The sequence below is a fragment of the Hipposideros armiger genome, unplaced genomic scaffold (genome assembly GCF_001890085.2).
Source record: "Hipposideros armiger isolate ML-2016 unplaced genomic scaffold, ASM189008v1 scaffold_18, whole genome shotgun sequence".
Lineage (NCBI taxonomy): Eukaryota > Metazoa > Chordata > Mammalia > Chiroptera > Hipposideridae > Hipposideros > Hipposideros armiger.
Genome location: NW_017731368.1, coordinates 1,064,651 through 1,087,242, shown reverse-complemented (window position 1 = coordinate 1,087,242; position 22,592 = coordinate 1,064,651). Strand labels below are relative to the sequence as shown.

The window sequence follows — 22,592 nt, the reverse complement described above, 5'->3', positions numbered from 1 at the left end:
GTCCTCCAAAACTAGATTGAAGAACAAAAGGACAGCAACTTGTCTGTTCCCCTTCCCCCAATTCCCCAGCGCTGTTCCCATCCTCCAATTCCCCAATTAAAAAACAAAAAACAAAAACCTTACTACTCCCTAAGCGTGTTCCCACACGGTAGGGAGTTTTCCAAGTGGGAACAAAGAAGCACATATTTCAGAGCATCTCCCACATGTGGGTTACAAGCCTGGGACTTCTTTGTTTGTAATTTTGTTTATTATTGAATCAACTTGAAAACATAGCCCATGATCATGTGAAGGAGAAATTCTCACACAGTGAAGCAGCTTCTTGGCCTCAGAGCCAGCGCCGGGCTCCCGAGCGTGTGTCAAACAGGTAATATCTGCCTGTACCTGAGCTCAGGTGGTCAGGAAAGAGAGACAGCATTGCTGGCCTCAGCAGAACTGCCTCCCTCCCCTAAGGGTAGGAGAAGATGTCTCAGGACCCTTGGGGTGTACCACCCCCACCCCGGCTTGATCCAACCTGTCCCCTTTCTCAGCAAATCCTTTGAGGTCTGGCTCAAGTGCACAAGAAGCATCCTTGATCCCCCAAAACTGGACACTAGCTCCCCTAAGCCCAGTGCCACACTATTCTGCCATAATTCACTGGTGCAAATGGAGTATCTGGGGGCCTCTCCCCTTGCCACCTTCTCCCCTTTCACTGTGGGCAGGAACCAGACCAGCTCTGAGTCATCTCCTGGTCCTACAGGCGTTTGATAAACATTGGCTGAAAAGCGAGTAGGGGTGAGAGCTGACTCCTTTTAGGGAAAGAGTAGGTGGTGGATGCCTGGTGGTAGGAGGAGACACTAAAATGGCGTAGGGAGAGACTGTGGGCCCAGGGGGAGAATGGGTTGAGAGGAAGGGGACTCACGGGAGTCCTGTGCTCTGCCATCAAAATGCTGCTGAGGGGAAGAATGAGAGGGTGCAATGAGTTGAACCCCATCCACGGCGAGCAGGTGGAGGCCTACTCCCAAAGGGATCAGGAACCCACTTGCCTCCTCCATCCTGATGGTGCTGGCATGGGCACTCCCACAGGGGTACCCACCCATGGGGAAGGGGGCAGACTTAGCAGGGGAGTGCTCAGTGCCCCCACTACATAGGATGGTGGATTGACATACCAGGTTCATGACGCTGCTGGGTGCCTGGGGTGTCTCTGTCCTCGGTGCCTCCATGAATCCCTCAATGGACCCCTCAGTTCCTTGGATACTGGGGCAAAGTGGGAGCAGGAGTACAGGATAAGGCTCTGGGACCCAGCCTGAATTCAAGAGATGTACTCCCAGGCATAGAGGTATGCAAAGAAGGCTGACCTGTTTAGCAGCAGAGCCTGGGCTGGTTTGCTTGGTGCTGGTAGCACCTGGGCCAACCTAAAATGCCAGGAAAAGGGACCAAGCATGAGGGCAGCAGACCTGCTGGCTCCAGAAACCAGCACCATTTCATCTACACTTTTATATTGGGATAGCCAATGTCTATGTGCAATGTCCGTATTGTTGCCCCCACCTTCTCCTGGGTTCAGTCCTGTGCCCACAAGAAATTCAGAGTCTTAGGAGCAGATCAGGTTTCAAATGGAGATCAGGGGTCAAATAGGATAAATGCCCAATGCATGAAACACTCAGAGTCTCAAGTCCTGGGCTTCATCCACACCCATCCAAGACTGGGCTCTGCCAGCGATGGAGACAGCTTCCTTCCAGTGTCTCTCTGCCTCTAACCTCACAAGCTCTGGCAGGAGGGCAGCCCTCCTTAATATCCATTTGTCTGCTCATCACCATGGGCATTTTTGTCAAATCTTGGCTGAAACCACCTCTCTCACATGGGGTCCATTAGTGGGCTGGGGAGGCAGGGGATACAGGGATAGGAATCCTACCCCCGGAGGAGCCTGCCGAGGAGCCAGCCCAGAGCCACGAGGAGAAGGGCACTGGTCACTGTCAGCACCACCACAAACCAGGGCTCCGGCTGCCAGGAAGTCTCCATGCCTGTCACAAGCAGGGGTGTCATCACTGAAGGCACCTGAAATGGGAGCCACAGCCTCACCACTGCCCTGCCAAACCCCCTGATCGTCTAGCCTTCAATCCCCTCCAAGGACTGGGCCACCCCACAGCCCAGATTTGCTCTCCTGTACTGCTCTTTACACTGAATGTTTGCCTCTGCAATGCCTTTCCCCATCGTCTGCCTGAAAAATTGGGTCTCCTCACCCTCAAAGATCATCTCTCCCCACCCCTCAAGGGCCCGAGGACCCCCCTCACTGTGGTTCTGTGGGTTCTGGTGGCCACCGTGCTGGCCCTCCAGGGAACTAGATGCACAACAACGGTAGCTGTGGTGCTGAGGTTGGGGATGGAGGGACCTGCATCAGCCACACGGATCAATAGCTCATAAGAATGAGGCTGCTCTGGCCAGGGGGGGCCCAACGTGAGGTCATTGTGCACCAGGACGGCTCCTTGCAGGCTGAATCGGCTCTGGCTATTCCCTGAAAGCAGAGTGGCAGAAGAAGAGGGCCACTGTTGGCCTTGCCTGCGCCTCTCTTAGCCTGCTGGCCCCCGTGGTCCTCACCTCCTATGATGCTGTAGGAGAAGGCCAGGCGCTGTGGCTCCTGAGGGACCCGACATGACACCTTGGTCACTTCCATGCTACGGCCCAGGGAAGTGTAGACAGTGAGTTCTTGAAATGGGGGCTCACACTCGGGGACATGGTCATTCACATCCTGGAGAAAGGTAGCCAGGTCACCCTCTCCCCAAATTCCCAGGCCAACCCCTCAGCTTCCTCCCACCACAGCTAGAGCCTAAGTGTCAGGCAACAGGCTCCAAAGCTTTCCATTTGAGGCCTCGCCCCCCTCCAGCCAACCAATGGGGGAAACAGACACAGAGTGGAAAATCAGAATGCCAGAGGGAGATGAGAGCTGTTTCAAAGGCCTCAGGGCTCAATTACCTCAACCTCAATGGTAATGGTACAGGAGCCTGAGCAGCAGGTGGGGTCCTGGTCTTGGCTATGATCAGTCACTAGGACAGTGAGCCTGTACACCCTCTGCTGTTCATAGTCCAAAGGCCCCAGGAGGTGGATCTCCCCTAGAAGGGGTGGCCACAGCCTCAGCCTGCGGAGTCCACTCTGGCTCCACGCCCCCATCCCAGCCCTAGGGTGGAAGTACCGCTGACACGGTCCACAGCAAAGGTGCCAGACCCTCCAGAGACGTAGTACTCAATGCTGTCGTGCGGGTAATCCATGTCCATGCCCACCACAGAGCCCAGCACGGTGCGGAGCCCTGCATCCTCCCGAACTCGGAATGTGCGTGGGACACAGGCTGGGGAGAACTCGTTGACAGGTGTCACCATCACCAGTACTGGCACCTCAGCTGGAGGCAATTACGTAGTCAAGGAACTGGCCCTGGGTGCCCAGCCCTGCCCTGGAGGTCTGAGGAGGGAGACATGTCCCTGCCCTGGGGGAGAGGGTCTGGAGAGAGGTAGGGCAATATCTCTCCCCTGCTGGGGGTCGGGGGGTGGTCTAGGAGAGGAGAGATAGGCCCCACCCTAGGGGTCTGAAATGGAGACAACCTTGCCCTACCAATTTCTGAAGGAGAAGAGATGACCCTGTCCTGAGGATGGGGAGAGGGGTACAGAAGAGCCCTGTCCTGAATGGTCACTCACTGGTCATCAGGGGCTGACCACCATCGAGCACCAGGATGGAGGCTGTGTGCTGAAAGCAGGCCCCAGGAGTGTCACAGTCCAGTGTGTCATTCACCTAGCCACAGGGTCCAGAGAGTAAGGCCCAGCCACGGCCTGGGAGAGCCTTGAGCCACACTGGGCTGCCTCAGGCCAGGGCATCCACAGGTAGCTTAACTGGACCCCATAATGCTAAGCATGTAGGCTCCACCACCATCTCCTTCACCCCCATGGTCTCAGCTCCCACAGACTCTTGCCCGGTCCTGCCCTCACCCCGCCCCCCCCAGCACTCTGCATGTGGGCCTGGGAGGCAGGCGGGACGTGGGGAGGTCACCTCCAGGACCCTGTCGTTAAAGCAGAGGCTGGTTGAGCCAGGAGGACTGTGGAATCGCAGCCGGTAGTCGAGAGTAGAGCCAGGAGAGTCCGGGTCAGCACAGGTAAAGGTGCTCAGCACGGTACCTACTGGCGTGGTCTCGGGGATTTGAATGCTGGGAGCAGAGCGCAGGCGGGAGGGCGGGAGTCGTGGCCAGGCCGCGAGCCATCAGTCACCCCAAAGGCCAAGGTAAGGCTCGGGTGTACTCACATCAGTAGCGCTGGGAGGCAGCGCGGGGGCCAACGGTTGACCGGCCGCACGGTCACAGTGAGATCGAGCTCAACGCTAGCCCACGGCCGGAGCCGCTCGAAGGCCTTTACTAGCAGCGTAGTGACCGCCGTGTCAGCGGCGGGCCCCAGCTCCAGGGGCGCGGTGGTCCGGATAACGCCGTCCGCTGGGAGCGGTGAGAGGGTGGGGGACGCAGAGTTCGGCTCCGCCCCCAGCTCAGTAGCGTTCCCACCCGCCCACCCGAACCCCTGTCTGGGGAGGGCGCTGAGCCTGGCTGGCCCCCTGCGTCACCTCCTCCAAAACTGCTCTGTAACTACCCCCCCCCGTCTGCCCCCGGCCAACAAACGCGACCTCGGCCCATTTTGTGCCTCTGCTCCAGCCTCGTTTCTCAGGAGGGCGAGAAGGTAGTGCAGGTCACCTCTGAACCAGTCTCAGAGGCATTCTCGTACCCGCTCTACACTCCTCACCGCGTCCGATGGAGAAGAGCGGGCAGGGCGCCGGAGAGACGATTTCGTAGCGCACGTCGAAGCCCCGAGCCTGGACCTGAACCACCTTACTCCCAGGGGCCACGTCCTCGGGGATGGTGATATTCTGCTCCTGCTCCCTGAACCAAAAGGGGGCCACCGGCTCCTGCCTGATCCCGTGCCCCCACACACCCCCGACCCGGCGCGGTCCGCAGTCTTCTCCCCTAGGACTTCGCTCAGATTTCGGCTAGCTGGGACACTCCAGCAGCCCCACCTTAACCTACTTCTCCTTCCCTGGGGCCAGGCTCTGCCTCTCTCACTGTCTTAGGAAGGACACTGTCCCAGGAAGGACAGGAGCCTTACAGGAAGGACACGTGGCTGGAGGGAGCAGGCAAAACTTTCACCATCAGTATTCCACTGCAGCTTTGGTTTCGCCCAAACTTCACCAGGATCTGAAGGCGGAAGGCCTGTGGTGGCACAAAACAGGAAGGTAACCACGGTGTGCATCTGTCTACCTGTATGTCTATGCCCAGTCTTCCCTTCAAATAGCAGCCCCCTCAGGACCTCCACTAGGAGCCCCAACACTCACTCACTCCTCCCCAAGACCTGTCACTCTGCTGACAGGTATTCCTTTGAGTCCCATTCTTTTGGGCCACAAATCCTTCTATTAGGATGCAAACAGCCCCCAAAAGAGTGACAACTGAGTCATTCACAATATGACTTATCATCTTAGAGTTGCTAAGAGCCAGTTGCTAAGACATGGAAGTTTTAAAGAAGGAGCTTCCCTCATTCAGACTGCACTAGCCACTTTACCCAGAACTTTCTCTTCCTGTGTGACTGCTCTGAACTCTCTCCTTTCTATTTGAGGCACCGTGAGCTCCCCAAACAAGGGGTCTCTCTTCTTTCTGGAACTCCAGAGTCCACCACAGAACCAGACCAAGGGGGGAGGACAGTCAGCAGGGGGGGCAGCAGGTGCAGGTGTGAGCTGTGTCTGGGAGAGGCAGCATAATGAAGGAGGCCAAGAACAAGCAAACCTCCAGGAGGTGGCGGTTCTGCCCAGTCCACGGATATCCCAAGGTCCCAAGTTATGCTCACCTTTTGAGCCTGGCCTTTGAGGCCCTGGGGTGGTGCCTGCAGCCAACCCTGCTGATTTATGGAGAAAGGTCCAGGGAAGTAGGGCGGATCCTGGGCACTGGTGATACTCATCTGACAGAACAGAGATGCTGGAGGCCCCATCCCCAGCCCCCAGTCCCCCAAGCATTCTGTCAAAATCCCCAACAGTCCTGCAGGTACCTTCCCACACCCAACAATCCCATACCCCACCACTCACAGCCTAGCCTGGGGCCTTGGGCCCCGATCCTCAATCTTTTCTGTTTTTAAACCATTTATTTTGGAATATATTTCATTTTTAGATTACAAAAGTGATACAGAATTTTCATGGAGAATTCAATACACACAGAAAAACTTGAAAGAAGAACTCAGCCCCTAAGGGGTTCCTGTAAGAACAGCTATGGTCATTGGGGGACAGGAGCCCTCAAAGTCTGTCTCCAAGAACATGTATCATGCAGAGGCTCAGCTGTACACCAAACATCCCTCTGCAGGCTGTGCTTGGCCAGGAAGGGGCTGGGCTTGGTTTCCCTATGAATCCCCATTCTGCCCCTCACTGTCCATGTGCTGGGCTCACCTGGGCTCCCTGGAGTTCTAGGCCTGGAAGCAGCAGGGTGTACAGCCGGGCCCCAGGTGTGACTGTTTCTGGCACCTGAATGATTTCCCCAGCTGGCCAGAGAGGAGGATGTCAGGGAGGCTCTGTTTAGGCTATGCCTGCCCACCCACTGCCTGCTGCCGCTGACCTCACCTGGGCTGGCAAATCGGCCAGCACACTGAATACGGCCAGGATCCCACTGCACATCCACAAAGAGTGGTCCCTCCATCACATAGTTGCCACATGTGAATTTCAGCTGCAGCTCATAGTGGTTCACTGCCAGGGCATCCAGCCGTGCCGAGCTGCTCAAGGTCACCTGTAGCAGGTGGGCAGTGATATGGGGCCTAGGCCCTCCCTTGCCCATACCACCTCTGGCTTTGTGAGTGTAGGATCTGCCCTTGTTTCCCCATAGTTCCCAGCTGTGCCCATGACCCTACCTTGCCCACATAGATCCCCTGACTCCTGGTCAAGCTGGGTGGGTTGAAGAAAGTGGTGGGTGGCTGCACATAGAGCAACTTCAGGGTAGGCGTGTGAGAAGAGCAGTTCAAGGAGAAAAACCGGAGAACGGTGCCCGGTCCCTGGCTCTCAGAGATATTTATGAACCAGGGCAGGCAGTGGAGGTCTATGAGGAAGAGACAACCAGGCTGGAGGCCCCCCCCATGCGCATGGAACCACACACAAAAGCACAGTCCTGCCTTCTGCTACAGAGGATGGCCACATCTTGGGGCCAAAGAGCCAAAAGTCCTTCCTTGTCCCCCACATCCAACAATGGGTTAGCTCATTTCACAGACTGGGAGTGAGGATTTGGTCAAGGAAGCAGCCAAGATAAGAATGGGGTCAGGGGTTCAGATCTTTGCCCTTTCCTGGCTCCCCACCCCCCAGCCCCAGCCCTCCGTGATATGGAGCAGAGAGGTAAAAATTGGGGTTCCCCACCCACCAGCTCCTCACCAGAGACAACCAGGACAAGAAGAAGTACCAGGGGCCTGAGCAGCACCATAGTGTCCTAAAGATACAGACAGTAGAGGAGACTCTGGAAGGCGATATGTGTTTGTCAGGCCCACCCCGTTGCCAGGCTGGTTGTTCAAACACAATGGGTAGGCAGGACTCCTGGGCCTCCCAGATTGCAGTCCCACCCATCCCTGGTGACTGGGCTCTAGACTCCCAGACAGGCATCCAGAGGCCTAGAAAACTGCATTTTTTCACTGCTCCCAATGAATTTCCCCATTCATTACTACAACCTGAAGGAGATGTGAGAGAAGGATCAGCTTCAGGTGGGGAAACGGAGGCTCTGGGAAGTGTTGGTCATGCAGTCCTTGGAGACAGAGCAAGACAATACCCAGGAAAATTGGGCCCAGGACTCCAGCTGCATACCCAGCTCCCAGTCCGCCTCCCTCCCTCCCTCACTTCCCCCCCACCGTTAGAACACTATCTGCCTACAAAATCTGAGCCCAACCATCAATAAAATCTCTCAAAAGTTGTTTACCTTCATCAAGCAAAAGGAATCCTTGGTGACAGAAACCAAATAGTAGTTATCTTAGGTGGTATCAATTGTAGGGGGCACAAGTGGCCTCCTGGCAAGGCTAGGGATATCCTATGTTTTGATTTTGGTGACAGTTGCACAAGTGTCTACAGATGTTAACCTTTATTGAGCTGTACCTTTGAGAGTCATCCATTCATTGTATGTATGTGTCAATTTTTAAAAAGTTGTCTACATTTGCTCTCTCCAGTTCTTTACCTCTCACTCTCTCTACTACTCACTACAGTCAAGATTGTTCCTCTTTCCGTGAAACTGCCCTTTTCAGGGTCCTCAGAGATCTGCAGGCTGCAGAAGTCAGTTCATTCTTCACGCTCACCTCCTTGGCAGCGTTTGACACTTGCTCCCTGTGGCACCTTAAGTGCCCACACTCTCTATTTCCTCCCACCTCTCTGGCTTCTCCTGTTTAGCTCCTTTGCTGGTTCTGCTTCATCTTCCTTGCCTCCACCCAGCGGGGTGTTCCAGGGCTCAATCCGGACTTCTGCCCTCCCCTGTCTAAACTCTCGCATCACATCAGAGCACATGGCCTTAAGTACCATGCACTCGTTCTGCCTCCCAGATCTAAAGCTTCAGTGTGATCTCTCTCCTAAACTCCAGAGACACACATCCAGTGGCTGACCTTGCATCTCCCCTGGAGGTCTGACAGGCATCTCAGGGGTCACATGTCCACCAATGACCATTTGATTTCCCTCCCCAAACCCATTCTTCTCCAGTCTATCCTGATTCAGTTCATGACAATCTCATCCAACTAGATGTTCAGGCCAGACATTTAGGAGTCATGTTTGATGCTCTCTTTCCCTATTCATATTCATGCATCAGGAAGGCTTGATTGTATCTCCAAAGTGACCCCCTTCTGTGCACCAACCCCACCGAGGCCCAGGCCCTCCCCTCCAGTGCTGAATGAGGACAGGAGTCTCCACCTTGATTACAGAGTGGTTCTCCCAGAGTAGCTGGGATTATCTAAACAGCTGCCAGCCCAGGTTATTCCCTGCTCAACAGCCCTCAGTGCTTCCCATCACACCAAGAACAAAACCCCATATTCCTTTCTCAGGCTGCTAGGCTTCTGGTTTTGCTGACTTCTTCACTTCTGCAACGACCACCATCATAGACCCCTTGGACCTCTTTATGTTAAGCCCTGTGCTGCTCCTGGACTCTCAGGGTCTTTAACTGGCTGATCCCTCTGCCTAGAATGCCCCTTCTTGATCTCCCCATGGTGGCTCATCCAGATCCCATACAGGATGCCACCTCCTCTAAGAGCCCTATCTCCCAAGCTAGCCGGTTGCCCTCATTCTCCAGTATGTTTCGGTCTACTGACTCGTCTGTCTCCAGTGAGACAGTATCCTTGAACCTAGCCTGCAATCATGGAGCGCCTCAGGAAACAGGCTCTGACCATTCCCGCCAGAAAGCGCCGCCCCTACCCCCTGCACGGACTCTGTCTGCACTTGATGCCAAGCGGAGAGGATGCAGCTATTGCCGCAGGAATTGCGGCTAGCCGCGCGCTCCCCACTAGAGGGCGGCCGGGCCCAGCTTGGCCCAGACGCGGGGCGAAGTGGATGCAGGCTGGGCCTTGGCTGAGGCCCCACCCCCGTGCTGCCGCGTTGTCCCGCGCTCCCGGAGTCCGCAGAGGGGCCGAACCCTCCCAGCACTTCCAGGGATTGTCCAGGCACGCTCCAAGAGCGGATCCAGTGGGTCCAGCCCAGAGTGGGCCACAGCACTACCTGCCCGACGACTGGAGATGCTCTGCCGGCACATGGGCGCAGCCGGGATACCCGCGCGCCCACGGGGCCGCTGCGGGAGGGACCGCAGTTCTATCTTGGGAAAAATGCGAAAGCTGAAGCTACCGCGAGGAAGCGACTTGCGAGGAAGCGACTTGTTCTGGGTCACGCAGTGAACCCGGAGTCAGCTCAACCGCCCGGGGCGTCCGGGAGTCCCGGGGGGGAGGGGGGGCTGCCGCCAGGCTTTCCATAGCTGGAGCTTAGCGGGTAGTGGGCGTGGGGATGGCCCACCCAGCCGAGGGGCGGGGCCACTTCAGTCCCCTCTGGGCCCCATTGGCTGCGGCGCCAGGGGCGGGGCGCGGCTGCCAGATGTTGGGGCGGCGGCGGCGGCGGGACCTACGGAGAGCGAGGAGCCGCGGAACCAGGCAGAGGGCGAGGGCGCCGCTGGCGGGCCTGCCCGGCCCTCTCCGCACCGTTCCCGCTGGAGTTAGCAGAGGAACTGGCAGGTCTGGCGGGAGCTCCGGCACGGGCATGCACAGCACTCGGCTTGACAGCTTCCTGGGCCAGCTCCGCTGGGAACTGGTGAGGCTTGGCAGCGGGTGTGACGCGTAAGGACACGTGTGGTGGGGTGCTCGGCTGTGGTCCGGCCCGAACAACACGCGAGTGGGGGAGTCGTCCGGAGTGCTCGTCCAAGGCGGGATGGGGGCGGGGCGGCACAGATGGCCCAGATGGCCCGCGTCGGGTTTCGGACGGTTGGGAGTTGCAGTGGGCATCAAGTAACAACCGCCCAGCTGGCCGTGCTGCCGGGGCGGCGAAGGGAGCTGGGGGGAGGACACGGGACTTCTCTTGGTGTGGAGCGGTGGGCCTTGAGGGACTAAAGAGGTGCTGGCTCTGCTGTGGATGTCCCCTATCCCAGGCTGGCCTATACCTCCTTCCTCTACCCCTCAACTGGCAAATGCTCTCTCCTGCTCTGGAAGACGCTGTGGGCTTTGGGGAGCTGAATCCCTCAAGAGGCCCGGGATGCCCCCCTCCCCCCAGCCCTGAGCAGGACCTACTTCCCGATGCAGGCCCGCAACCCTGCCTCCCGCCCTGGTGGCGGGTGCCGACTTGCCCGGCTCTGCGTGCTGCAGCCTGCCGGACTGCCACCAGGTCGACTTACGGGAGCCACACGAGCTTCGTGTGCCAGCATCCTCATGCCCTGTGCCCACTAGAGGCCTTGCTGCCCAGGCCTGTCCAGCCCTCCTAAGCCTTCTGTTGTAGAATTAGCCTGGCCAGGCAGGCAGAGATGACAAGCACTACCCCTGCGACTTCTGCCCTCTTTTCTTCCACAGCTGTGTGGCCGGGACACAGGCTCACCCCCAATGCCTGGCCCCCTTCCGCCACCCCCCAAACCTGGCCCAGTGGTCCGGCTCAGCCACCGGCTCAGGACCTCAGATGCCTTGGAAGAGGACTCTGCCTGCTGTGTGGAGGAAGAGGAGGAAGAAGGTGTGGTGACAGGAGACAGGGGTGTAGCCTTAGGGGGCCCCAAGGAGCATACCCTGGACTGGGACTCTGGCTTCTCTGAGGTGTCAGGCAGCACATGGAGAGAGGAGGAGCTACCCGTACTCCGGCATCCAGCACCCCCAGTATGGCGCCCCCATAGACAACGCCTCTCAGCCAGTGGCATCCCCCTGTCCAGCGGGACCCCTGTGGCCAGTGCACCACCTGCCCAACGACCACGGCCCAAGTCCACCCCAGATGCCTGCCTGGAGCACTGGCGGGGACTAGAAACTGAGGACTGGACAGCAGCCCTGCTGAGCAGAGGTCGCAGTCGCCAGCCCCTGGTGCTGGGAGACAATTGCTTTGCTGACTTGGTGCACAACTGGATGGAGCTGCCTGAGGCAGCAGGCGAGGGAGACGATGGGGGTGGACCTCGTGCCCGTGCTCGGCCCCCCCAGTTTCTGCTTGGCCTCTCCGAGCAGCTGCGGCGCCAGCTGGCCAGGGCCCGCCGGGCAGCCATGGCAGGAAAGCGACTGTCATGCCCACCTCGCCCGGAACCCGAACTGCCTACAGATGTATCACGCTTTGCAGCCCTCATGAGCTGCCGCAGCCGCCAACCCATCATCTGCAATGATGTTGTCAGCTACCTCTGACCCTGCCCTCCAGCCTGGGACAATAAAGGCCTTTCTCTGGACTGTCCTGGTTCTGTATGCCTGTGTCTCCAGGAGGCAACCCTAGGCCTGTGAGGCACAGCCCAGGCAGGTTAATTGAAAGAGCCATTTACTCCCTCCAGCAGTCCCTATGTGCCCTTGTCACAGCCCATATGCATGACTGCCCTGTGTTTCATCACCGATCCTCTCCACTTAATGCTTTCTTTCAATAAGTATTTATTGGGCGCCTACTGTGGGCTCAGGATGGAGAGCTTGACAGTGCTGGGTGGTAGGGCTGCTGCCTTGTTACAGCTCATAGTGCAGGGGTGGGAAGGTAGTGTCGTCCGTCTCACCCTCACAGCTGAGCTCCAGTACCAGCACCCGCTGCCCAGGCTTAGGCACCTGGCCTGTCACCTGCTGCACCAGTTCCGTCACCCTGGAGGTGTGGGGGGATGGAGTTGGGGGAGATTGGGTAGGTGAGCAGTGACAGTCAGAGAGTGACCTGGCATGGACTGGAAGGTGCTGATGAGCCATAAGGAGCCTGAGCCAGGAGCAGGAGCAGCTCAAGACAGGAAACATCTGAAACTATTTTCGGAGCTGCTGGCGGAGCAGGCAGGAGGCAGGAAGCTGCCAGTCCCCTGGGAGTGGGCTATGAAAGGGGGCTGAGCTGGGTGTGGAGGAGCTGGTGGGGCTGGCCAAGAAGGCAGCTCCTGGAGGCCCCTACTCAGGCTCTGGGCCCTCACCCCACCCCCAGCCCATTTGCTGGCTCCATTTGGCAGAAGAAAGCTTCAGGAAGGTGTGAGGGGCCCAAACGGGGTTGGGAAGAGGAAAGGCTTCATGTTCCCCACTTCCAACGTCCAGGGACAGAACAAGGCCTGGCTGAAGCCAGGTGTGGGCTCACCTGAGGGGCAGGCGCTGGGCCTGTTTTTCAGGCGACCATTTCACTGAGTAGAGCCGGGCATTGCCCTGCAGCAGCATCTTCACCCTCAGCCCGTATTGTTCCTAGAGAGAGAGAAGTCAGGTGCCAGCTGGGCCAGGTTGGGCCAGGCCTGGGGGTGGGGAGGAGCAGGGCACACCTGGAGATGGTCCAGGAGTGACTTCAGGGTCCTCTCAGGCCGCCCTGCCGGCACCTTCAGACGATCCCAACAGGTCCACTTCAGGCGATGGAACTGGGGGGCGGTCGTGGGGAGGAGTGAGAAGCTTTCCCCCCACACGCACACCCTTCCCCTATCCCAGTGACCAGCAGCCGATGGCCCCTTTCCTAGAGGAGGAGCTGGACTAGAGGCAGGAAGCAGAAGCCAGGGGGTGGGGGTGGAAGGTGGGATCTGAGCCCAGAGTCTCAGCACCCTCCCCGCCCATGCTGGGGCCAGCACAGGAAACGGGGCTGTGGGGCCCCCACACAGGGAAACAAGCCATCCATCATACAGGCTGGTCGTGTGTGGGGGGTGGAGGGGCAGTGCTTCCTGAGGAAGCGGGAGCAGAGCTGCTGAAGTCTCTGATAAAGCAGCTTATTCCTCAAATGCAAGGCTGGGAGCTGGGGACAGACGGACGGGGGTGGGGGGTGGGGATGGGGGCGGGTGGTAGGGGCATCCTGTCCCCTTGTCCTGTGCTGCCAGGGCCTTGGACTGCTCATGGGCACACAGGGGCAAGGAAGACAGTGACCACTGAGGCCCCACTGGCCCAGAGACCGCAGCAGGGACAGAGTCCACAAAGGCCTCCTCTTCCTGTCCCCTCTTTCATTCCCTATTTCAAGAGTCTTGGGGGTCTGGTGCCTGGAGCTAAGGGTAGAAGGTTGGCAGGCAGCCAGGGGCCAGGACAAGAGGCCCTGCCATCTCCCCAGAAAATATAGTGGGGTCAAGCAGAGACAAGACCAGAGGTGAGATGGGGGGGTCCTCCCCTTCCCCCCACCATGGACAAAGGCAGCTTGTATGTTAACTAGAGGCAGGGCCCCTCACAAAGGGGCTGTGTGTGCTGTTCCCTGAGGGACCCCAGGGCTACTCAGCAAAAACCCAGTGCTGGCCCGTGACCTCTACCCTCTCCGCTGATGAGGACATTCTCTCCATCCCCTGTCCTGTGCCCCAAGGAAATACCAACTACTGCAGAGCCTGGGCACATAGCCAGGGCCATTCACAGCCCTGTGCTCGAAGGAACACATGTACACGAGCCCAGGAACACCCACACGTGTACTCGCATGGACACCCATGAGAGCCCACATTGAAGAAGAACCCTGCACTCCCATCTGGCACACAGATGTGCAAGCATGCTCCTTGGATGGCCAGGCCCTGGCACACTCACACCTGTGACGCGAACACCCGCATCCCACAGGGCTGCAGACCCCACACCCAAGGCCGCAGGGGGCTCAGTCCCCTTTAACTCAGCTAGTGGGGCAGACCAGGGTCCCGATGCCATGCAGGCGCAAGTTAGGCTCTGTTTGGGGCTAAGTCCCTAGTCTCCCCTCCCCACTACCTCCCCCTCAGGGGCACTCCTGGGAAGGAGGGGGTGTGGGGGATGTCTGGCTCCGTAATGAGTTAAAGCTGCAGCTCCCCCAGACAGGGCAGCAGAGGGGTGGGGGTGGGGGTGGCTGACGGCTGCTTCCTGTGTCTGACAGGTCCCAGCCTGGCTTCACAGCAGCAAGGAGGGAGCTGAAGGGAGTCTTAAGGACTGTCCCAGTCTGGGTCTTGGTTTCTACTAGCCAGAAGCCAGACAAGGGTCTGTTTGGTTAGGTGCCGGGAAAATCCAGGCTTGGTATGGGTGGGGTGTCAAGGGCTCACCGTCTGGACAGCTGGAGCACTAGGGATCCTGCGGCTGACGTAGTTTTCAGCCAGGTGCAGATAGCTGTGGCGAAAGGCGCTGCAGGGCCGTGGTGGGCCCACCACCTTATACAGCTCCAGGCCCACCAGGCCTGCCACAGCCGCTGTAGTGGTGGCAATGGCTGGGATAATCTGACCCACGATTCGCTTGCTCTGCCAAGGATGGGAGATTTGGTTGGGCCCAGCATGTAGAGCTAGGGTTTGGCCCCCACCTCTAGGCTGGAGCCCCAAGGGGCAGGGTCACCTGGGCATGGTTGGCTGGTGGGATCCCATAGTTCTGAGCTCTCAGGCTTGCTGCTGCTTCCACAAAGTCCATATGGAAATTGCTGTCATCATCCTGCAAGGCCCAAGTCACAACAGCATTAACACTGCCCTGTGTCCCTCACCATGGCTGACCATGTGTCAGATCTTCCCATAATTCTCTTCAGTGGATACTCACATCTCCCCACTTATTAGATAAAAAAGGAGGCTGAAGGTGAACTGCTTCTGGAGTCCTGCTGGGAGGAGAACTCAGGCCAAGGGGCTCCAAAGCTACCCTCTTAGCTCTTGACCTTCCCCCAACAATCTCCCCAGCCTGGCCCTGCACCCCCAGGTGGGCTCCTACCTTCTCAAACCTCAGGGGCTGCAGGGCGGGGCCCTCACTCCAGACTTGCAGGGCTTCACGCAGTTCCTGTACCTGCTCAGGGCCTGTCAGGGGAAGGGGTATTGGGACAGTCCTTAGCCCCATTGTCTGCACTCCTCCTGGATCCTAGGGCCTCTTCTTCGTCTCTGCCAAGCCTACAGTCTCTACCACTTTCAGGAAGATCTCTGATGCTATAATCTCCTCCCCAGCAACCCCAGCCCATCGCCTCCCTGTGTGTATGTGTGTGTGCACGTGCGTGTGTGTGTGTGTGTGTGTGTGTGTCTGCACACACTTGCATATCCATGTGACTCTGTCCTCACCTGGGGGTCATAGCTAAGTGCTCCCCAAGGCCCAATGGTTTGTGCTTTTTTTGCTGAAAATCTGCCAAGGAAACGGTGGGGATGGCAGCAGGGAGGGGGCCTACTGAGGGACCAGAGGATGAGAGAGAAGCACAGTCAGAGGGCCTGAGAGGTAAAGAGTTCACTGCAAGGCCCCCAGGCCCCCTCCCTCTTCCTTCTATAGCACAGGCTGAGGGCAGGGTCAGGCTTTGGGTGGCAAAATGGCGGGGGGCAGGGCCAGGGACCTCACCAAGCTCAGCAGAAGCCAGGTGCTGGGGGCCAGTCAGTGGCAGCAACTTCAGCATTTCCCTGAGTGCAGGCTTGTCCTGTGAGCCAGGCAGCCCATGCATCTGGGCATACAGGTTAGCCGCTGCCAGCACGTAGAGGAGGTGCATGTCCTGCAGCCAGAGCAAAAGCCAGGGGCAGATTCATGGGTGTGAGCAAGCATGCATGGGTGTGCGGGACAGGGGGCACTGCACATTTGTGGATCTGTTTGAATGCCTGCCTCTGTCTCTCAGCATCTATGCATCTCTGCAGAATGCAGAGGTGCCCACTTCTGCTCTCAGGGGCCACATTCCCATCTCAGGGCTCCCAAGAAATCCCACTTACTTGATTGGCGTCAAACTTCAAGGGCTGGGGACATAGTTTGGGAGCCGACCAAAAACGTGCTCCATCCTTAAGCACCTAGGAAAATGGAGGCTGCTGGGCTTAGTCTGGTCCCCCTGAGCCCTCAGCCTCCTGACCCCTATCCACCTACTTTATCAGGTGGGAAGAGCCTGAGAAGCTGCTTGATGCCATAATGGAAGCACAGTTGCCATTGGCCAAAGGCCCACACCACACAGTCTTGCCAGGTCTGTGGACGCTGTCTCAGGACACCCAGCACCACCTGCAGCAGGGTCAGCAACTGTGGCCCATCTGTGTCTACCGGAGGAGTAGGTGCCCTGCAAAGAGGATAGGAAGCTTGAGGCTAAGCCCTGCAGACACCGGTGCTACAGGCCATGGACTCCCATCCACCCTGTTGGTGGCCTTACCGCTGGTGGCAGTTGATGGTCTCAGCAGACAGACGGAAGAGCCCCTCAAACGCATCCCGGGCCCACTGTTGGGGAGGGAGAAACCATAAAGTGTCAGGTGGGGAACAGGTCTGCAACTAAGGACTGAGGAGGGGGTATAGGTATCTCTGGGGTGCTTCCTACCTGCAAGGTGTGCTCAACTGTGGTGGGGAAGTACCGCACGGTGCAGACAGGGTAGGGGGCATCCTCAGAATCCAAGGTGGGGCCTTCGTAGGCCTCAGTCACATGCGGTATGAATACTGAAGCACTGCCCAGGGTGCCCTGGGTGCCCGCCTCCAACAGTGGCTTCAGATAGTGGATGCAGCGAGTAGACACATAGTGCCCTGACAAAGGGGCAGAGAATCAGAAGTAGGCCTGGTATGGCCTTGGGCAAGGGGCTGAGTTCCAAGGTCAAGCACTCACGGGCCTGGAAACTGTCCAGGGCGGCAACCACACCGTCCACACGGGAGAAGAAGTCATCCCCGTAGATGTGCTCTGTGGTGGGATCCAGAGGGGAGGTGAGCGGGACTACCTGCACATCTGAGTTGAGGCGGTGAGCAGCCTCTGCAGCCACTTCTGCCTTGGGCCTCTGAGAAGAAAGCAGGAAGATGCTGGAGGGCAGGGGGCATTGTAGGAGGACAGTCGGGGACACGGGGTGTGGGGACTCACACCAACGTCCTGAAGCCTGAAGAGGAACTGACGGCTGAGGTTGGAGCGCTCAACGTGGTCCATGTCGGCAACAGTCACGCCCCCGCTGCTCGCGGCCCCCAGGCCCATTAGGGAGAAGCCTTTGAGCAGCTCGCAGCCGATAGCACCAGCACCCACCTGTCAGCAGGAGCAGCCTTAGCCAGAGGGTTTGGCTTGGCCCTACCAGACACCCCCAGCCTCACTTCACAGCTCACCAGGAGATAGTGCTGGCAGCTCAGCTTCTCCTGAAAACCAGCCCCAAACACTGCGATTTGCCCATCGTAGCGACAGCCTCTCTAAGGGACACAGACACAGGTTGGTGTGGGCCAGTGGCCTGCGCTGCATGTCCCTCTCACACTGAGTTTTCCAGGTCAGGACCTCGAGACCAGTCCGCCTGTTTCTCCTCTAGCCCTGAGTTTGGATAAGGTGTCCACCCCTACCCCAGATTCTCACCGGTGAGCAGTCCTCAGGTTTGGGAAGGGGCTCCCCATCTTCTGGGAGGCAATCAAGGGCATCCAAGTACAGCCACTGGTCCAGGGGCATGAACTTCCTGGACACAGCCTAAAGGCCAACACTTTAGTCCAGGGACTCCTGCCACCTGCCAACCCCTCAGATCTGGGCTGGGGGCCGCACCTAGACTGGTGAAGCCCCCAGGGCCGCTATCTGGTGTTGGGTACCCTCTGGCCTCCACACCCCTCCCAGCCACACCCTGTCTGTGCCTGTGCCCACCTTCAGCACTTCCTGGGCGGCCACTGCGCCCACCAGGGCTGCCATGGGACTTAAGCCACCAGCACTACTCAGGGCGACTGTCCGCACGAGAGCCTCATCCAGTGGCTCTTCCAATGGCATTCCATCTGTCCTCCTCAGTGGTTTCAGGGCCCGGGCCAGGTCCACCACCTTATCTGCATCAACCTGTGGGCACAGCAGCCCCAGCCTAAGCTCTACTCCCCACTCAAATCCTTCAGGCAGCCACCCATCCTGTTCCACAGAAAAGGAAACTAAAGCCTGAGTGTGGCGTACACAGGGGCCCGGCCACCAGACTGTGCAGCCCCATCAGAGGACTCCTGGGGCCAGACGACCGTCTTGGAGGCTTCACCAACATGGGTGCAGCTTCCAGCCTGCATCTGAGGGGTTAGGAGCTAGCAGGGGTCCCAGGCTTTGTGCCTGACACTTTCAGGGCCCCAGCCTCTGGTCTGGAGATAGTGTTTATTGTCTCCACTATATGCGTGGGAAACTGCCTCTGGGATTCCAACTTGGATTTGTGAGACAGTCCTTGTTGCCTCCTGGCAGCTGAGACTCCAATAAGACAGAGGCTGGGGGGAGGGGCAACAGGGTCACTCACAGGATCCCAGGGCTTGGGTGGGCGGCCGCTGAGGTGCTGGAACGTGTGCAGTGCACGGAAGGCTTGATGCAGGCTGTGGGCACGGTGAACTTCCCGGGTCACCACACAAGGCTGGAGCAGGGCTGCATCGAGGGGCTTCTGTGGGGGGCACTAGGCTCAGGGACAGGTCCAGAACAAGGGGACCTCTCAAGGCTCCTAAGCCCCCCACCTCAGATGCACTTGCACTCACATGGCTCACAGTCTTGGGTCTCTTGACCTCAGTGACAAGCCCGCCACGCAAGTAACAGGAGAAAGCTGTTGTGTCCCCAATCTCCAAGGTCCCATCCTCTGGGGGAGATCCAGTGAGTTAGTGTGACCTCTGCAACCTGAGGAGGTCCCCACACCCCCTCCTCTCTCACACCTCTGTCCTCAACCTTGCCCCACCCTGAGGAAGGCGCAGGGAGAACCTATCCCCAAGAACCAGCCTATGTCTGCCTCCAGTGGCGCTGAGCCTGGCTTGGAGTGGGGTTGGCTCACCCTGCATGCGGATAGGCCGGGGAGCACAGCCATTGAGCTCAATCATGCCCTCAATGCCGGAGAAAGTCACCAAATCCACATCATGGAAGTCTTGGGTATCATCCTTTTCTCTCAGAGTGAGAATGCCGGGGGAGCCCTGGATAAGAGGTGGCATGGCTCAGGGTGCCCGTACCTATATTCCACAGGCTCTGGCAGCCTCTCCTTAGCCCACACCTTAGCGCCCACCTGGGAGATGTGCTGGATGGCAGCTGTCAGAGGTTCTGCCTCTGTAGGGTCCTCCACAGTGAAGTTCTCCCCAAAATCACAGAACAGCTGCCTGTGGTGGGGCGGTAGGGGCCACTGAGATGGCTCCATGGTTAACCACTGTGATTGTGGTAAGGGTGGGAGACACTAGGGCAAGCCCAGAGGGCCAGAATCAGGCTTGGGAACTGGAGTCTGAGGTTGATACAGGAGCAAGTCTGGAGGCTGGGGTAGAAGCAGGGGGATGAGACTTGAGGCCAGAATCAGGAAGGGATGCTGCAATAGGCCTAGGGCTGGGTGCAGGGGCACTTTTGCAAGCCTAGAACGACAGACAGCGCTGGGACCAGTTGTTGTCTGTGATGTGGCAGGCTAGGCAGGCAGTCTCACTCACCCCACGAGGCCCCGAGTGTCAGCCACCAGAAAGCAGACTCCGTGCTTATGGCATAAGGTGCCCACCTTCAGCTGCTCCTCTAGGTCCGAGGCGGTCAGCACCACCACCTAGGTGGAACTTATGATCAGCAGGGTGAGCCCACCCTGCAGCTACAGGCTGGAGGAGGGGACTGAGATGGCCTGGAGAGTGGGGCTGGGAAGGAACCTGGAAGTCCAGCAGCAGGTCCTCGGTAATGTCGCCTGTGTGGACGCAGACCTGGACAGCTCCGTTGAGCTTGGCCACACGTTCTTGAGATGCCTCAGCCCTGCTCTTTCCCAAGTCTTGCTCTGAGAGGAAAAACTAGAGAGAGACCCAGTTCAACTTGAGCAAGGAGATAGCCCTCGGGCCCTACCCCCACCCTGGTCTGGGAACCCACGGCCCCCCAGGATCCTCACCTGGGCAGCCAGGTCAGACCAGCAGGTGGGGTGGGGATCATGCAGAGTGAGGCTGCCCACACCCATCAGGACCAGGTTTTTGGCCACCTCAGCCCCCAGACCCTGAAGACCTGAGAGCAGGACCTTAGCCCCCTGAAGCCTCTGCATGGCCGGCAAACCCAGCACATACCTGTGAATGGGAAGTAAGAGGGTAGGCAATTGGAGATCAGAGGTCAGAAGACCACCCCACACCCCTCCCCACCTTGGGTCTCACAGCTGCCGTGAATACAGCTCCTCATCCAGCAACTTGGAGGTCTCCAGGACATCCATCCTGAGGTGTGGGGCTGGACAATAGGCTGCAGTGCTTATAGATGGGGTCTCTGTGGGAGGCGGTGGCAGCAGAGGACAGTGCCCAGCCGTGGCTAGTGCAAACAGGCACTGAGACTAAGGGAGTGAAGGACGCTGCTAGTCACAGCTTCCTGGTTCCTCTGTCATTTCAGGAAAAACAAAAGTGAAAGTGAAAAGTGAAACTGGACTCTGATCTGGTTCCTGGTCTTGCTTCCAGCCCGTGCTGGACTGCTTAGCCTGGCAAAGATGAGTTCTGGAAGGCCTAGAGCACAGGCAAGGTGGGAGAGCCGGAAGGGGGCTGTCCCCTTCCTTGGGAGGGACCCATGTGGGCTGGATGCAATGGTCTCCTGTGACTCCCTTGATGTCCCAAACCTCAGGCCCCTGTCTCCCTCAGGTGCCCCTGCCTGAATGGGCTTCCTGCCCATAGAGCGCTGATGGCAGCTCCCTTGTCCTGAGGACTCGCCTGGCCTGCTGTCCACCTCACAGAGGCTTAGAGACCCTAGAGATCGGAGCCAGTCCCATCCCAAAGGCTGTGGGAGCATATGAGGTTATACTGTCCCACCCTCAGGGCCCAAACCATACAGCTGGGTGGAGCCTGGCATCTTTGGGAGGGCCTGCTGGGCCCTGAGCTATCTCCTTAGAGAATAAGGATTTCTCCCTGCCCACAGCTGCCAAACCAGGACAGAGAGCAGAAGGGCAGTCCTAGGAGGCCAGTCAGGGATGAGGCCAAGGACTCAAAGAGGGAGGTCAGCCTCGAGTTTCAACCTGAGCGTGGGAGGCATGGGGCTGCCATGATCATTTGTATCCTTATTTTTCCTTTACACTTTCATTTTAAAATAATTATAGACTCAGGAAGTTGAAAAAATAGCACAGTGAGCTATTGGAGGGCGGCGGCAGAGTCTGTAAAGCCACCCCAGGAGCCAGAGCTGTTGTATTCCCCTGTTCTTCTTCCCATTGTAACCAATAAAGGCCGTTGGTACTGCCAAAAACAAAAAGTAAGTACAGACAGGTCCTATGTAACCTCCATCCTCAGATGTGTCATTTTGCCCTCTTAAGAACTTGGGACCTTTGAGGTAACCAGTTAGCTCAGTTGGTTAGAGCGTGGGGCTTATAACACCAAGGTTGCTGGTTCGATCCCCACATGGGTCACTGTGAGCTGCACCCTCCCTAAAAGTCTCAACTGTGCCATTGTAGCATGAAAGCGATGTGTAACCACTGACCATGGCTGTTCCCCAATGAAAATTAAAAAAAAAAAAAAGAACTTGGGGCCAGTTCTTTGGAGGATGGCTCCCCCACAAAACTCCACAATAACCAAACCAGGTGATGTCATAGTTCTTTTTCAAAATTGGGGTAAAATTCATATAACATTAAAATAACCTAAGTGAGGCATTTAGTGTATTCACAGTGTTGTGCAAGCACCAACTCTTTCTAGTTTCAAAACTTTTTATAACCCACTGAAGAGCATCCTCACCACATTAAATCATTACCCATCCCCCACCCCAACCCCCTGGCAAGCACTTACATTCTCTCTGTCTCTTGTGATTTGCCTATTCTGGGAATTTCTTATAAAAGGAACCACAAAGCGTGACCTTTAGTATCTGCTTTCTTTCACTTAGCATAATGTTTCTGAGGTTCATCTAAATTGTAGTATGGACCCAACTGGCCCTGCCCCACTCCCTCCTGTGTTCCCACCGCCCCTTCCCATTGTGTCTTGCCCAGATCTCACCCTCATCCCTGCTTCCTAAACCCGGCATGTCTTAGTCTCACCATCCCTTCCTCCACTAGCACCCTACCTCCAGCTCTTCAAATAAAAATAAATAAATAAATAAATAAATTGTAGTATGTATCAGTACTTCCTTTTCCTGCCTGAATGATAGTCCATTGTAAGCATGTCACAATTTGTTTATGCAGTCACCTGTTCATGGACATTTGAGTTGTTTCCACCTTTTGGATATTAAGAATAGTGCTGCTGTAGAGCGCACTCGAGTGCGAGCTCTGAGCAACAGCGGTTCGAGTC

General features: G+C 57.5%; 3 protein-coding genes across 8 annotated transcripts in view; 1 reads left to right on the top strand and 2 right to left on the bottom strand.

Moving 5' to 3' along the window:
* Positions 1-262: 262 nt before the first annotated feature.
* On the bottom strand, positions 263-7,486 carry CDHR4 (cadherin related family member 4). 6 transcript variants are annotated; one of them, XM_019630802.1, is made up of 19 exons: positions 7,390-7,486; positions 6,879-7,063; positions 6,595-6,757; positions 6,424-6,515; positions 5,835-5,945; positions 5,103-5,206; positions 4,743-4,879; positions 4,258-4,441; positions 4,009-4,162; positions 3,660-3,753; positions 3,164-3,367; positions 2,947-3,083; positions 2,572-2,722; positions 2,268-2,488; positions 1,889-2,031; positions 1,335-1,391; positions 1,146-1,233; positions 899-929; positions 263-381 (listed from the first exon to the last, which is right to left on the bottom strand). In XM_019630802.1, exons 1-19 carry the CDS (start codon positions 7,436-7,438, stop codon positions 326-328), a joined length of 2,361 nt encoding a protein of 786 aa, XP_019486347.1. In that variant the 5' UTR covers positions 7,439-7,486; the 3' UTR covers positions 263-325. The 6 variants fall into 6 exon arrangements, 4 of the variants coding, with proteins under 4 accessions (XP_019486347.1, XP_019486353.1, XP_019486335.1 ...); XM_019630808.1 differs by having other exon boundaries at positions 899-926; XM_019630790.1 differs by having other exon boundaries at positions 289-929.
* Positions 7,487-7,989: 503 nt separating this feature from the next.
* Positions 7,990-11,863, top strand: INKA1 (inka box actin regulator 1). The gene is made up of 2 exons (XM_019633936.1): positions 7,990-10,272; positions 11,022-11,863. Exons 1-2 carry the CDS (start codon positions 9,973-9,975, stop codon positions 11,820-11,822), a joined length of 1,101 nt encoding a protein of 366 aa, XP_019489481.1. The 5' UTR covers positions 7,990-9,972; the 3' UTR covers positions 11,823-11,863.
* Positions 11,864-12,018: 155 nt separating this feature from the next.
* Positions 12,019-22,592, bottom strand: part of UBA7 (ubiquitin like modifier activating enzyme 7) — a 44,540-nt gene continuing 33,966 nt past the window's right edge. Inside the window, exons 5-28 of the mRNA XM_019633913.1 lie at positions 20,502-20,715; positions 20,249-20,417; positions 20,019-20,153; positions 19,815-19,921; positions 19,409-19,499; positions 19,184-19,319; positions 18,897-18,994; positions 18,668-18,805; positions 18,055-18,237; positions 17,779-17,886; positions 17,541-17,621; positions 17,308-17,463; positions 17,062-17,227; positions 16,783-16,982; positions 16,621-16,685; positions 16,347-16,530; positions 16,199-16,273; positions 15,840-15,987; positions 15,234-15,316; positions 14,874-14,966; positions 14,591-14,782; positions 12,896-12,988; positions 12,721-12,821; positions 12,019-12,255 (exon numbers count right to left, since the gene is read on the bottom strand). Of these exons, the coding sequence (XP_019489458.1) occupies positions 12,126-12,255; positions 12,721-12,821; positions 12,896-12,988; positions 14,591-14,782; positions 14,874-14,966; positions 15,234-15,316; positions 15,840-15,987; positions 16,199-16,273; positions 16,347-16,530; positions 16,621-16,685; positions 16,783-16,982; positions 17,062-17,227; positions 17,308-17,463; positions 17,541-17,621; positions 17,779-17,886; positions 18,055-18,237; positions 18,668-18,805; positions 18,897-18,994; positions 19,184-19,319; positions 19,409-19,499; positions 19,815-19,921; positions 20,019-20,153; positions 20,249-20,417; positions 20,502-20,557 (2,988 nt within the window). The 5' untranslated portion in view covers positions 20,558-20,715 and the 3' untranslated portion in view covers positions 12,019-12,125. The remainder of the gene's footprint in view (positions 12,256-12,720; positions 12,822-12,895; positions 12,989-14,590; positions 14,783-14,873; positions 14,967-15,233; positions 15,317-15,839; positions 15,988-16,198; positions 16,274-16,346; positions 16,531-16,620; positions 16,686-16,782; positions 16,983-17,061; positions 17,228-17,307; positions 17,464-17,540; positions 17,622-17,778; positions 17,887-18,054; positions 18,238-18,667; positions 18,806-18,896; positions 18,995-19,183; positions 19,320-19,408; positions 19,500-19,814; positions 19,922-20,018; positions 20,154-20,248; positions 20,418-20,501; positions 20,716-22,592) is intronic.